A 13,811-nucleotide genomic window follows, 5' to 3' on the forward strand; every position below is an offset into this window, starting at 1 on the left:
AAAATATATATTATGGATACGTTAATAATATTAATAATAATAATAATAATAATAACAACAACAACACTAATAATTTACTAAATGGTCATGTTAATAATAATAATAACAAAAACAATAATTAATATTTTTACAATAATAGCAAAATAAAAATGGGTAGTAGTCACTGATCTATATGTCATTATATAGAATAGATCAGTGGTAGTAGTACTAGTAGTACGACTACTAATAATCATCATAATAATAATAATAATAAGCACGTATAGTGTCTCTCCTGATACTATATAATAAACATGCACACATTGTCTCTATTCTGATCCTGTCGCACTGCACAGCCTCTGATAAATAATTAATTGTGTACCAATGAGCATATTTTCATTCAGGCATTATGCTGGACATCTGTGCGGCGTTGAAGGACCTCAAGGCCTCGGCCCAATCACTCTTCCTCGGGATCGTTTGCTATTCAACTCTCCAGTGTTGCGACTACTGGCGGTCCAGTAACGTTAGCCGTGCTCGCGTCGTGAGCTCAGAAAGCAGCTGTCAAAGTGCGGATTATTTTTGGATTAAGTGTAAACAGGAGAGCAGCGCGCGGCTCGAAGCGGGCTTTTCTGAAATGGAGGCCAGGAGGGAAGAGAGCCCCGGCGGCAGGCCCCAGGATGCTCGACCATAAGGGTTAAAGCTAGCACTGTTAGCCGAGACTGCCTGCACTCGGTCGGATACATTTCCACTGTTTTTATACGCGCCTCGCAGCGGATCTCTTGTACTTCGCTTTGCGTCACTTTGTTATTAAGTGGAAACACACTTTTTGTTCGGGGGATTAACCATTTTGTTTCTGGGGAACTTTGCCAAAGTTGTTTATTTTCCGTCACTGCATCGTTAATGCACTAAACAACAGACCCAACCTCCCTCAGAGTGTCTTTGAACGCAGTGTTTGACTTCCTCTTTGTACACATTTCAGTTTCTCGTGCCGTTTACGCGGCTCTGACAGTCACTCTGTTGTTGTTATTGTTTCGTCGCAACCGGAGGACTGACCACAAAGCGTCCCAATGGAGGAAAATGACAACATGGACTATTTTTACCAGCAGGTTTTGCAGAAGGACGTGACCCGGCGGCTGCAGGTCGGCCCGGATCTCATAGACTACCTGAGCGACCCGCAGAGGTCCTGGGATGTGGATCAGGACAAATCCCGCCTGGATAAAACCATGGATGAGCTGACGGGATGGGTCAACTCCAGCAATTACAAGGTACATAGCGTGTGACCTGCTTTGGGGGGTGTTCATTTAAATTAAGCGTCAAGCTGTGTTATTAGCCTTTTGGCACGTATGTTATGAAGGATGCATTCATTGTTCTGGAGTGACAGTCTTGAGCCAAACCCAACAGTTTATGCTCATTGCATGTAAATCACTAATTGCATACGGTTTATGTTATTGTGCATTCATTTCTGTACCATTCTTACAAACTGACAGAAAAAATGCTAATATAACTGTGTTTGAGAAGCATCTGTGTAGGTAAACAAGTGTTCAAATAGTACATTAAGATCAATGTGCGTTCATTACATATTCATTTATGTCTAGGAGAGGGTGGATTTGCTGGTGGGGGTGTTGTGAGGATGGGGGAGGGTCGCATGGGGTATTGTTCTGTAACACTGGGGATGTAAAGGCACATGTCACTGCAATTTATTTGAGTAATCCATTTACATATGCTTTTTGTTGTATTATGTTGATTAAGAAAAGCTATATGTGTTTGAGGATGCATGCGAGCCATGTTTAAATGTCGTGTGGATGCAAGCAGAAGCTTTTATGCTGGCTCATGCTGCTGCTAATGTTCAAGGCTTAGGCAAAAATGGTCACTTCTGCAAACAGTGACACTGAAATGGGAAGCATGGAACGAAACATGATTGAGTATTGATGTTTTAAAAGCAGCTTTAGACATTCATCTGTGTTTCATCTTCAGCTGGTAGTTGTGGTCTTCAGGGACTGATGTTAATGGATGGCAATGACATCAGACTCATTGAGGTTGGATTTTAGAAATGATGAGGGTGATTCATAGATTGGAGACACAGCTGCAGACTGCTACAGATGTATGTGGTTTGATAAATGCAGGGTGTCAAATTCTTTGGCCCACTGGTTGAAGATCTGGTAGACCGTTTCCATCTCTCCACTAAAATATTTTTGTGAACAATTTATTTTATTATTTTTAAAATTATTTAATATACACGGTTGAGTCAGTAATAAAAAAGAAAAAAAAGAAATTAATAGGCCTACTTTTTTCAACAAGTACACATTAAATTGATCAGAAGTGACAGCAAAGACATTTATAATGTTACAAAATATATATATATTTTTTAAACAAATGCTATTCGTTTTTACTTTTTTTAAATCAAAGAATCCTAAAAAGATACATTTTAAAATATTTAAAAACAGAAAACATTATATTTAACAATATTACTGTTTTTCACTGTATTTTTCAGCATATAATTGCCTTGGTAAAACATATATTTTAAAACATTAAGAAAAAGGTCCCCAAACTAATGTAATGTATATGTTTATAATGAATTTTGTTTATATATAATTTTAATTATTTTACAATGAATGCATAATTATTAAAATTTTTAATGAAAATATTATATTTAAATGCATATTTATTGATAGCAATATTATTTTTGTGTATATGCAACACTGTAATTTTTCTTAATATTGATTATTAAGAGAGATTAATAATTACATTTTAAAATATAGTAAAATAAAAAAATGGTGTTTATTGTATTTTTGGTATTTTTAATCGTGTAAATGCTGTCATGGTGACTGCTTTCAAAAAAATTTTTAAAATTATACCCCACACTATTGAACGGTAATAAATATATATTAGAGCTATCACAATTTTCTATACATTTATAATGATCTTTCATTCTGAATTATAATGTGTCTGTTATAGAGGTGCCATTTTAGGTAAGAACAGGTTGAGAAACAATGCTTTATATCGAGTTAAATGCTGATAAAGCTCAATGAGAAATGATCTAAGAATGGACTTGATTTACACGCACATGTTTTCTCAACAAGTCACACAAGGGAAGAAACCAGAAATGCTTGCGGATTGTATCAATTTAAAGAAATGAGGTTAATCCTTAAAGTGTGTAGTTGAACATTGTCCAATTAAAACACATTTAAACAATTTCCAAAATGAAATGCCTAGGTGTTTTCCAGATGTTTTGCCTTTCAGGTGCACCCTCTGTTGTCCTTACTCGGGACTCTCTCTGGCTGCTTTGCCTAAACTAGGTCATAACTGGAGCTTCTGGGATGTAGTGAATATTTGATTGTTTCTCTGGAATGTGAACTTCCATCCTGCACTGCCAAGAAACACACTGCAGCGATCCCACCGCAATCTTCAAATATAGTCCGTCTCACAATCTCTTATTTTCATTCACACAATAAAAATAGTCCTTCTTAAAGACATAGCGCACATCAACACAAAGCTCTGTAACCGAAACTGTATCAGATACTAAATAAGCAGAATATTTGAAAATGCTGTCCTACAGTTTGCCTGCGAGGGAGGAAGAGTGAGGTTTGACGTTTTCAGCTGATTTGTCTCTTTCTTGTTTGGTGTCAGGTTGCATTGCTGGGGATCGATATCGTCAGCGCATTTGTGGATCGGATGACTGATCGCTTCAGAGGTTATATCGGCACAGGTAAGCGATGTTGCTTGTTCCACTGAAGTCAGAGCTTCAGTAAGGCAGCATTTGCTAAAGATCTTCTCCATTGCATAATCAGCAGAAAGGGGAATGCCAGGATGACTTGCCATGTATATGACACAATCCACAGGCTCAGTGCTTGTCTCTCAGCTGTTTGAGCCCCGCCTCCTCCTGTTACCACGGGAACGGGTTATGTTTATAACAGATGACCCCCCCTCACTCATCATACCTCATTCATCTGAAAATATGGAACAAATGGAGTATAGAGAAAGGAATGAAATGACTTAACACACAGAGTCTGTTTGAGTCTGCCTGGTGTACAACAATGTTGAAAGTAACAATGTAGAAAATGACATTTTTGGGCCTCTAACAGCACTAAATGGAATTGTCTGTCATTGGTCGACCAAACAGAACATTTTGTCCCCAATTCGCACCATTAGTTGAGCCTGTGTTAAAGCGTTGGGATGCTTTGGGGGGAAAAGTGGTTTATGTTTGGTTTACAAATGGTTGTATTTGCATATTGCATTTTGGGATAGAAAAACAGTCCCTCCGGGATTTTGCGGGACTTTTTTCAGATTTTTGCGGCCTAAAATGACTGATTTTGCTGCGGCTTTTCTCAAAATTTGCAGTGATATTTGCGGCATTTCTTATTGTTTTGCAGTGAAAATATACCATGGACAACATTCTTCTAACATTGTTATAACTTTTCTGACTTCGAGAACCATCGTAGGGCTCCAGACTAACATTTGAGGACACCAGTGCCATTAAGTTCTACAGAAGGTGGCACCAGCACCTGACAGTAAAGCACTCACCCTAATCGCACATGTACATCTCGGAGATATCTATTTGATGTCAGCATTTACATATGCAAGACATATTTTTTAGGGTGTTTGCTCATCTGCAATACGTCTCTAATATGTTTCCTGTCAGATGTCAAATATTAGAATGCATGTAAAACTGCTTCTGACACGTTTATCAGATTACAAGGCAGATGTTTCCCAGATCTTTAGAAGACGTCTTACAGATTTGCTTGTGCTGTCTGGGTAGTTTAGATGCAGATAAAATTAACTTATTACTGTCATTCATAATGTTTAAATATAATTTGATTAAAAAAATAATTTTATATATATATATATATATATATATATATATATATATAGGGAGTGGAAATGGCTAATAAGCCAATAAGTCTCTGCAGCCATATAGTGGTAATTTAATGTCCTTTTTATTTTTAAATAAGTGTTTGCTTTTCTGCATTATGAAACTTTTAGTTTTATAAATGGAGGCAACCTATGAAGAATGAACAAATAATGTCATCACAGTAAAAATAACTTTCAAATTTGGTAATACTTAAAGCTTTGAAGTGCTGGGAAAAGTTGTGTGATGCATTTAAAAACACTTGAAAACATTAGACCATTTCTGCCACAAGTTGTTCCTGTAGTTATAATAAATCCATGGTGAATGGTGGAGATTTGTGTTTATTGAACGATGTTTTTCCTGGTTTCCACATCAGTGGCGTTTGTTCTGAAATCCAAAGCTTTAACAGAATTCTGCGCCGAATTTGAATGGTTCTTACAAGATTTGACAGAGATGTTATTGATTCTGCGCCGAATTCGACTACTTTCTTCACTGTATCTCCCAGCGCTGTGTATAACGGTGTCGCGTGATTGACAGCAGTCCGTGGCTCCGGCCCAAGCAGATAAATGGTCGTAGCCCAAACGAGTCGTGCGGATTCGTTCCGCTTTCGGTTCGTTTGTCCAATGTAGCCATTTTTCAAATTGAGAAACAACCTTTCTTTGACTGAATGTGCTTTGCGATGACATCACTGGACGAGTCTAAGCCCAAAATTACGGAAATTTGCGAGCTCTTGCGAAAATTGCAGAGTTTGCTTGATTTTTGCAATAAATTCAGCGATCGCAGAATCCTGGAGGGACTGGAAAAAGTATGTTTTATGTACACATTATTATAGGGCTGCTCTGTAAATCAAAATAAAACCAAAATTGCGGTATGGCTTAGTGTGATCATCAAATCACAGAGGCCGTGCTAAATAAATATATGTGCTGTAGGCTTTAGACTGAAGCCAGCACTGTGTTCATTTACACGCGTGCAGCTCATGGTTTAGTGTTTTCAGCATCTCAGAGCGACTCTGTAGATGGATCCATACGATCTCGTCTCTGCTCATAGTTTGGATCGCTTGTAACATGTATTTGAAAATGCAACATGCACTAATGATTTTCCCAAATTTTGCTCCGAGAAGTGGTTGTAAACTGATTTTTGTCAACAAATGAGAAGCTTATGATCTTCCTGTGGTTTTTGGCCAAAATAAAAGCTTAATAGCTTAACATTTGAAAATGAAGAAATTAAAACAACCATAAATATTATAGTTGTAATTTTACAGTCGTACTTTAAGATAAAATAATTAATAATTAATTGTTATTTTCTTATATTATTATTATTATTATTAAATTTGTTTTTACAATGCAATAATATTAATATATATATATTCATAATTAATATATTCATAATATATTCAAATTTATTACTGTAGTAATGTTACATATTACAATAGCAGTTTTTCATATTTATTCAATTTATTATTAGTAGTAGCGTTAGTATATTATAGGCATATTTATATAATTGCAAAATAAGTGGGCCGTATAAACATGTACAGCAAACCTGGAGCTTTTCTTAAAAAAAAAAAAGTTGCGTTTTTAAACCCCTTTTTCACTTTTTTTTGTTTTTTCCCACTCAGTGGTACCTGCATTAGTTGACCGTTTGGGTGATGCAAAGGATCAGGTTCGAGAACAGGCACAAGCACTCATTTTGAAGCTGATGGAGCAGACGGCAACACCCATGGTGAGCTAACTATCCAGCGGGTGGGCAGATCATCACACCCATTCATACCGACAACAAAATCGACAACAAAAAGACACTGTCTAGATTTTGTGTGTGTGTGTGAGCTGCTGGGTGAATAGAACCACATTTAATCCCTTTTGCCAGTTACTATTGCCAGTGATTCATCATTTCCTTCATAGCTCATTATCTCATTCTCTCTCTGCTTTTGCAGTAATGGATATGTAATGGACCAGTTACATTGACCGTTTCTTTTCCTCTGTCTCTGTGTAGTATGTTTGGGAGAGGCTGTTTCCTGCCTTCAAACACAAAAACTTCCGCAGTAGAGAGGGGCTCTGCTTGTGCTTGGTTGCCACTCTAAATGTGTAAGTCCTTCATACAATCCCATACATTCTCACTTTGTAAACAAACCCACATTTTTCCTGGAAATCTTGTCCAACAGGGGGCACTGGTCTTCCATATCACAATATTTTAATGCAATCAAATCCCCTGGGTTTAACACCAACAGCAGTGAACTCAGCATCTCAGATGTTGCAACCTGTTTTGACATCTAAATTCACTGATATTTAGATGTAATCTACAGACATTTGCTCATACACGTTCCTTGTCTGTCACATTGTAAACAAACTCGGCCCACTGAGGTAATCCTCTTACCTGCCTGTATTGATACCAGGAAGGTCAGATTAACAGACATTCTAATTGAAGCATTACATGAACACTCATATACAAACAAAACTAGTTTCTCAGTAACATTACTCCTCGCTGTTGACACAAAAGAGCTATCACATTATCTAAAAAGCCGTATGCTACATTGTTATTGTAATAATATGTTATGTGTAATATAGTTTGCTTTAATTACAAAGCAAATTTGATATGGCAGTTCTTTGGGTTTTGTATTACATTATGGGGTAGTTCAGCCTGAAACCAAAAATTCTGTCATTGTTTACTCAACCTTGTGTTGTTTCAAACCTGTTGGACTTATTTTGAAAAATGTCTCAAAGTTTGTTTGTTTTTTGTCCATACTCTGAAAGTCAGTGGGGTTCAATGCTCATTGACAACAGCTGGAACATGCCTCAAAATGTTTTTTTTTAATGCAAAATAACCTTATGAATCCAACTGTGTGTATATACATGCATGGTAATTTGAACTTGCTGTGCACTGTTTGTTTCTCTCTCTCTCTCTCTCTCAGTTATGGAGCTCAGCCCTTGAGTTTGAGTAAATTTGTTCCACATCTCTGTTCGCTAACAGGAGACCAAAACCCCCAGGTATGAATCTGTGTCTGTGTATGTTTGTAATGCTTGGAATGTGTGTGAAAAAGTAAAGCGAGTTGGATGCACTCTCAGTTTTTGTCCTTTGTGTATGTGTGTTTGAGGGAGGGAGGCAGTCCTCACTAATGTTAGGTTTCTAGACATGTACAGCTGAGTTCAAGCTCCCGCTGAGCAAATGGGCCACTCACAGAGGAGAAGAGCATTAGATTTAGAGATGGGAGAAATGAGAAAAAGAGAGATCTTTTACAAAAATTGGCTGGTCAATCCCAATCGTTCCTCACTTTTTAGAAAGAGATTAATGCAAGGATGCATTAAATTGATCAAAAGAGACAGTAAAGACATCTATAATGTTACAAAAGATTTCTCCTTCAAGTATATGCTGTTAATTTGAACAATGCTAACATGGAATATTTCTTGAGCACCAATTCAGCATGGTAAAATGATTTCTGAACGATCATGTGACACTGAAGTAATGGCTGTTGAAAGATTCTGCTTTGCCATCACAGGAATAAATGCTAAAATATACACTGTAAAATGATTTTTCAAAGTTACAAATTAAACAAGTTGAGTGTTTCATAAGAGAGCACTATTTCAGTCTTAAAAATTTCAAGTTTGATTTAACATGTTACTTGTCAAACTATTTTCACTTTTCGTTTCTGGTAAATTTCACAAATAATTCCAAAGTAAATCCTACACCAATTTGTCAGTGTATTAAAATAGAAAACAGCTATTTAAATTATCGTAACGTTTCTCTATTTGACTGTTTTTGAAAAAAATCTGCCTTGGTGTGCATGAGAGACTTCTTTCAAAAACATTTCAAAATATTACCCCAAACTTGTGAATAGCATATGTAAAAATCAGCATTCACATGGACCGCAATTGAATCGAATGCTCTCACTCATGATACTGCATGTCACCAACTCTCATTGGGAAAATGAGTGAATTTTCTGTGTGACAGGGACTGTAAGATCAATCTATAGTTGTGTTTCTTGGTTAAGAGTGTGTTTTGTGTTCCACAGGTACGAGAGGCAGCTGTAACGTCCCTAGTGGAGGTGTATCGGCATGTGGGCGAGAGAGTGAGAATAGACCTTACCAAAAGAGATCTACCATCTGCGCGGTTAGTATGATTTACTGTTCAACCCGCAAGCTTTTTACAAATCTTAGTTTTATCAATTTAATGACACTGTGCTAAGCCAGCAAGCATCATTCCATCTCAAACCCACTCATGTTTTACCCACACCACAGTTGTGTTGATAGTTTCAGGAATGGTATAATTACTCCATGAGTCAGTTTTAATGACTTCGATCTACCAGATTGTTTGTGTGCATCGTGGGCGTATTGAGGGTGATTTATTATGAAGAATTGTACAAATGGCAGCACATTCACATAGATTGGACACACCTATATTTAAAGGAGAATTTTTCTTGTGGTAATTGTGTTTAAGTTAGGAGTGCTGCTCATTTGTGGTTCTTGCTAAATACCAATGATTTTAGGTATGACCGTTAAAGGAATAGTTCACCAAAAAAACAAACAAAAACTTACTCGTACTAAGGCCATCCAAGATGTAGGCAAGTTTGTTTCTTTATCAGAACAGATTTGGAGGAATTTAGCATTACATCACTTCTCACCAGTAGAGCCTCTGCGGTGAATGGGTGCCCTCAGAAACATCACCACGATAATCCACAAGTAATCCACATGATTCCAGTACATCAGTTAACATCTTGTGAAAAGCTGCACGTTTGTATGAAACAAATGCATCATTAAGACTTTTAGCTGTAAACCGTCTTTTCTGGCCAAAAAACTTGTTCTAATCCGTAATAATGCTTCCTTCAGTGAAAAAGTCCATCCACTGTTGTCCTCTCACATCAAAATCCACTGGGATGTTTGTTTACATCAGATTTGTTTTGTTTTGGACTGTTTTTGGTCACTTGTGTATGGTGCTTTATCTGTTCAGATTACTTTCCTGTGTCAGGAGATATGACTTGTTCACTGAAGAAAGCATTGTTGTACATAATGGATTCATTTCTGGAGGAATCTATGTTATGTTTTTTTCCTCTTTTGATTTCATGGTCCTAGATTTTGGCACTTTTGCACTATATATTAATTTTTCCAGGAATCAGATGTAAAGTTCAGAATGATTCATGTTTAGTAGTCCAGATGTTTTAACACAAACTGAACTATATGTGGTCTGGAATGACCCACATGTTCCACCTGGTTTCCATAGCTATGGTATGATTTGTCAGATTGTGTGGTGTGAGACATGGTTGTGACTCTGACACATTATTATCTCTGACAATACTGCTAGTCAAGAACATAAAACTGTTTGTGTCTGCCCATGTGAAAGATATGTTAAAGTCTGTTTGATTTGTAACTGGTGCATTTCGTTGCTTTTTCTAAGGGTGCATCATATTTTGGCTGATACAAAAAGCTGATATATATTTTTGTTGTTACCAATGACGAATACATTTCTGAAATTAATGTTAATAATGTAAATTATACGGCTGTCAATTGATTAAAACGCAAAACGTGCACTGTGCGCATGTATTTGTACTGGTGCAGAATGAGAGGGGCAAGTACAGAACAGCCTAGCGCATTTCACACAGGCTGCTAGTTTCACTTTCGCCAGAAAGTTGTGTATGCTTAAGGTTGAAAATAAATTGTTTATAGCGAATGCCCCTATAAATTGTCTTATATTTACGATTTAGTTTTAATCCAAATGATGCGTGCTAAGTGAGCGAACTTCAATAAAGATCACACAAGAGAAGTGCTCTCTCTCTCTCTCCCTCCCTCCCTCCCTCTCTCAGTAACTTTAACTAAGTTAAGTAAAATGTACATTGTTTTACTTACTTGTTTTTGACACATCCGACCGAACTACAAACTATCCAGTGATGTCTGTGAGAAAGGGATATTCACTCGACGAGCTCGCGCATCTGCGCCGCTGCGCGCTCAATCCACTCGGCGTGCTTTGCTTATCAGTTCGTGCACATCATACAGGCGTTAATACTGAATGTTTAACATTAAATTCAGTGCATATACTTCGAATACATCCTTAATCTCTAATAACTGTTGTTCTGTTGTCTGTGTTTCTTTGTCTGAATATGGCACTTATCACATCCTGTGGTATCAACGTTTGGTATCGGGGCCTTTTAACGAGTATGAGTACAGGAGCTAAGTATCGGGCCGATACCGATAACAGTATCGGGCCGTGCATCCCTAGTTTTCATTGATATGTTTTACTGTTTCTGTTGTCAGACAACGGAATGAATATGAAATAGTGACTGAAACGCGACCCATTAGGACTAAATAACCATCTCTCCCTTCTAAGATTTTAATCTGCACAAAAATCCTGATTTAGCTATAATCCAGCCATCGTCTGATAAAATCAAATAGGCTGCACATAAAATAAAGACAATAACTGCGCTGTGATTTTGGCTATACTTGCATGTTAAATTAGAGAAGCAGCATAATGTGTTTTAACTGAAAGCGCTGTTCCGCTCACTGAACAGAGCAGACGCAGAGAGAGAGAGGGGTGTGTGCGCAGCGGGAAAAAGAGACCTCGCACTCGTGCGGCAGTGCCATCGAATCTCAGAAATTAAATAAGGTTTGGGCAAACCCTAAAGATTGGTCACTAGGCGCTTTTGGAGATAAATAAAAAAAGTAGCTAAAGTGGTCTGACTAGTCTGACTATTTCTCTAACTACAAGCTGGCCACGGGTCAAACAGAAAATGCGCGCTGCTGCGTTAATCGCACGTCAATAAAATTAGTGCCGTTAAAAAGAATTTGCGTTAATGCGTTAATTTTGAGAGCTCTAATAAACTAATTATACATATATGAATGTGCACACATAAATATCATATATATTTTGTTTATATTAAAAAGTTTATATATGCACACATATTTTATGTATATTTAACAATTTCAAAAATAATGTAGAAAAATCTAAATCAATACAACTGCAACTTTAAAAAGTCATTTTATATACAAAAAAATCTATCGAGGCATATCGTGCATATTAAATTCTTCTGTAGAGTTGCTTTATAGCTGATTTGAATTTAATTTATACATTTTACAGCATTGACACTGATACTGAATTAATTTGAATCCACATTGGACTGACTCAAGCTGAATAACGACACTACTGTCTTCAGTATAGCTGCTTTACAGCAGAATTTGCCTAATATTGAATAACTTTGCATCATTAATTCTGTTATTTTCCTGTTTAATACTGTGAAGCTACTTTGAAACAATCTAAGTGAAGTGACATTCAGCCAAGTATGGTGACCCATACTCGGAATTCGTGCTCTGTATTTAACCCATCCAACGTGCACACACACACCGTGAACACACACACACCGTGAACACACACCCGGAGCAGTGGGCAGCCATTTTATGCTGCAGCACCCGGGGAGCAGTTGGGGGTTCGGTGCCTTGCTCAAGGGCACCTCAGTCGTGGTATTGAGGGTGGAGAGAGCGCTGGACATTCACTCCCCCACCTACAATACCTGCCGGCCGGAGAATCGAACCCGCAACCTTTGGATTACGAGTCCGACTCTCTAACCATTAGGCCACAACTTCCCATCTGTATTGTATAGAGTACTAAATAAATAAAGGTGACTTGAATATTAGGGCTAAGTGAAATATTAGTATCTTTAATTAGAAAAATGCTTAGTTAAATTAGTATAGAATTTTATTAATGTTATTTATTTTATTAAATTAGTATATTATCTTATGTAGCATTTATCACCCAGGGAATGAAAATGATTTTTTTTACTGCTCATTGTATCAGCTAGAATTTTATTATCAGTAGATCCCTATTAAATATCCAGTTTTGAACAATATGCAATATTGCTTTAAAAAGAAATCCAATACAGGCCAGTAACAAATGTTGTATAACAAATATGCATAATGTAGGAGAGTATTTGAGTTCACACTTTCTTTCTGCATGTATTATTTTGTGAGGGTCCGATGTTGTTTGTCTCTTACACTTTGCCTTTGGAATCCTGTTGCATCACATCACATTGATATGATACGATATGATCTGATCCCCCACGCTCGAGGGTGGGTACACAAGCCTGAAAATCACTCTAAGCTACTGTACATACAAACACTAATTTAGTGTCTGCACTGCCCTCATCTGACCAAGAGATAACAGCTACAAGAAAGGACATGAATATTGTTGACATGGATATGGTTTGAAAGGACATGGCCGTGAGCTTGGGGCCATGTCAGTCAAAACAGGAAGGAAAGAGAACGAGAGGGCAATCTGAACCGACTGAAACAAGGCAAGACGCGGGGGGCAGCAGTGAGCAGAGGGGGAATGTGATCAGTGTTTAAGTGTGTGTGCCCGTGTCTGGAAGGGGGAGGGATGGGAGCCCTGTCTCTGAGCTCCACAGCTTTAGCCCCTCCCACTGGTATGTGTTCCAGACAGGAGGTTATGTAAAGGGGAATAGAATCCTTGCGCTGTCTATCTCTTACATACACACACACACACCGGTGGGCGGATTCTTAGTTTTCCGTGGTGCACACACAGACACATGGCAGTCGAGTCTTTTCAGCGCTGCTTGGCCACATATGAAGGGCAGTATGTCTGAGCAGGTGGGTGGGACCTCGCATGCCGTCCCTCTGTACCCTTTTCTCTTTCTTCCTGACGTCGCATGTTCGCTCTTTCTTTTCGTTCTTGGCTGTTCATTCACTTTCTCTGTTTCATTGCATTTTAGCCTCTCGTGTCATAGAATAGAAAGAGCAGAGATCCTAAATCGGTTGTGTTAATAGGAATTGACGATCTGTGTGTGCGCATGTTTCTGCGTGTGTAAGAACATGCCAGATTCGTCTGGACTGCAAGCACTGCATTAATATAAGGACAAAAATGCAAAATCTCACATGTGGCCTTGAATGTGCATTTACATGCTTATTGCAGGTTATTAGTTCATTCTTGTGATGATCCTTCAGATATTATTCCAATATGCTGATGCTGATTTTGTGCTCAAGAAACAGCTCTTTTTATT

The 13,811-nt window shown here is 37.7% G+C and overlaps 1 protein-coding gene across 14 annotated transcripts in view; it reads left to right on the forward strand.

Moving 5' to 3' along the window:
- The first annotated feature begins 391 nt into the window (after positions 1-391).
- The window catches only part of LOC306847498 (CLIP-associating protein 2-like), a 53,603-nt gene continuing 40,183 nt past the window's right edge, over positions 392-13,811 (forward strand). For 11 of the 14 annotated variants that reach the window (XM_079381447.1, XM_079381439.1, XM_079381445.1 and 8 more), the window contains exons 1-6: positions 392-1,241; positions 3,604-3,682; positions 6,438-6,541; positions 6,812-6,903; positions 7,728-7,803; positions 8,826-8,923. In XM_079381447.1, the coding sequence (XP_079237573.1) occupies positions 1,044-1,241; positions 3,604-3,682; positions 6,438-6,541; positions 6,812-6,903; positions 7,728-7,803; positions 8,826-8,923 (647 nt within the window). In that variant the 5' untranslated portion in view covers positions 392-1,043. Of the gene's footprint in view, positions 1,242-3,603; positions 3,683-6,437; positions 6,542-6,811; positions 6,904-7,727; positions 7,804-8,825; positions 8,924-13,254; positions 13,402-13,811 lie in introns of those variants that run through there. The other 3 variants (XM_079381442.1, XM_079381443.1, XM_079381444.1) reach the window with 3 other exon arrangements.

Source organism: Barbus barbus, assembly GCF_936440315.1.
Source record: "Barbus barbus genome assembly, chromosome: 27".
Lineage (NCBI taxonomy): Eukaryota > Metazoa > Chordata > Actinopteri > Cypriniformes > Cyprinidae > Barbus > Barbus barbus.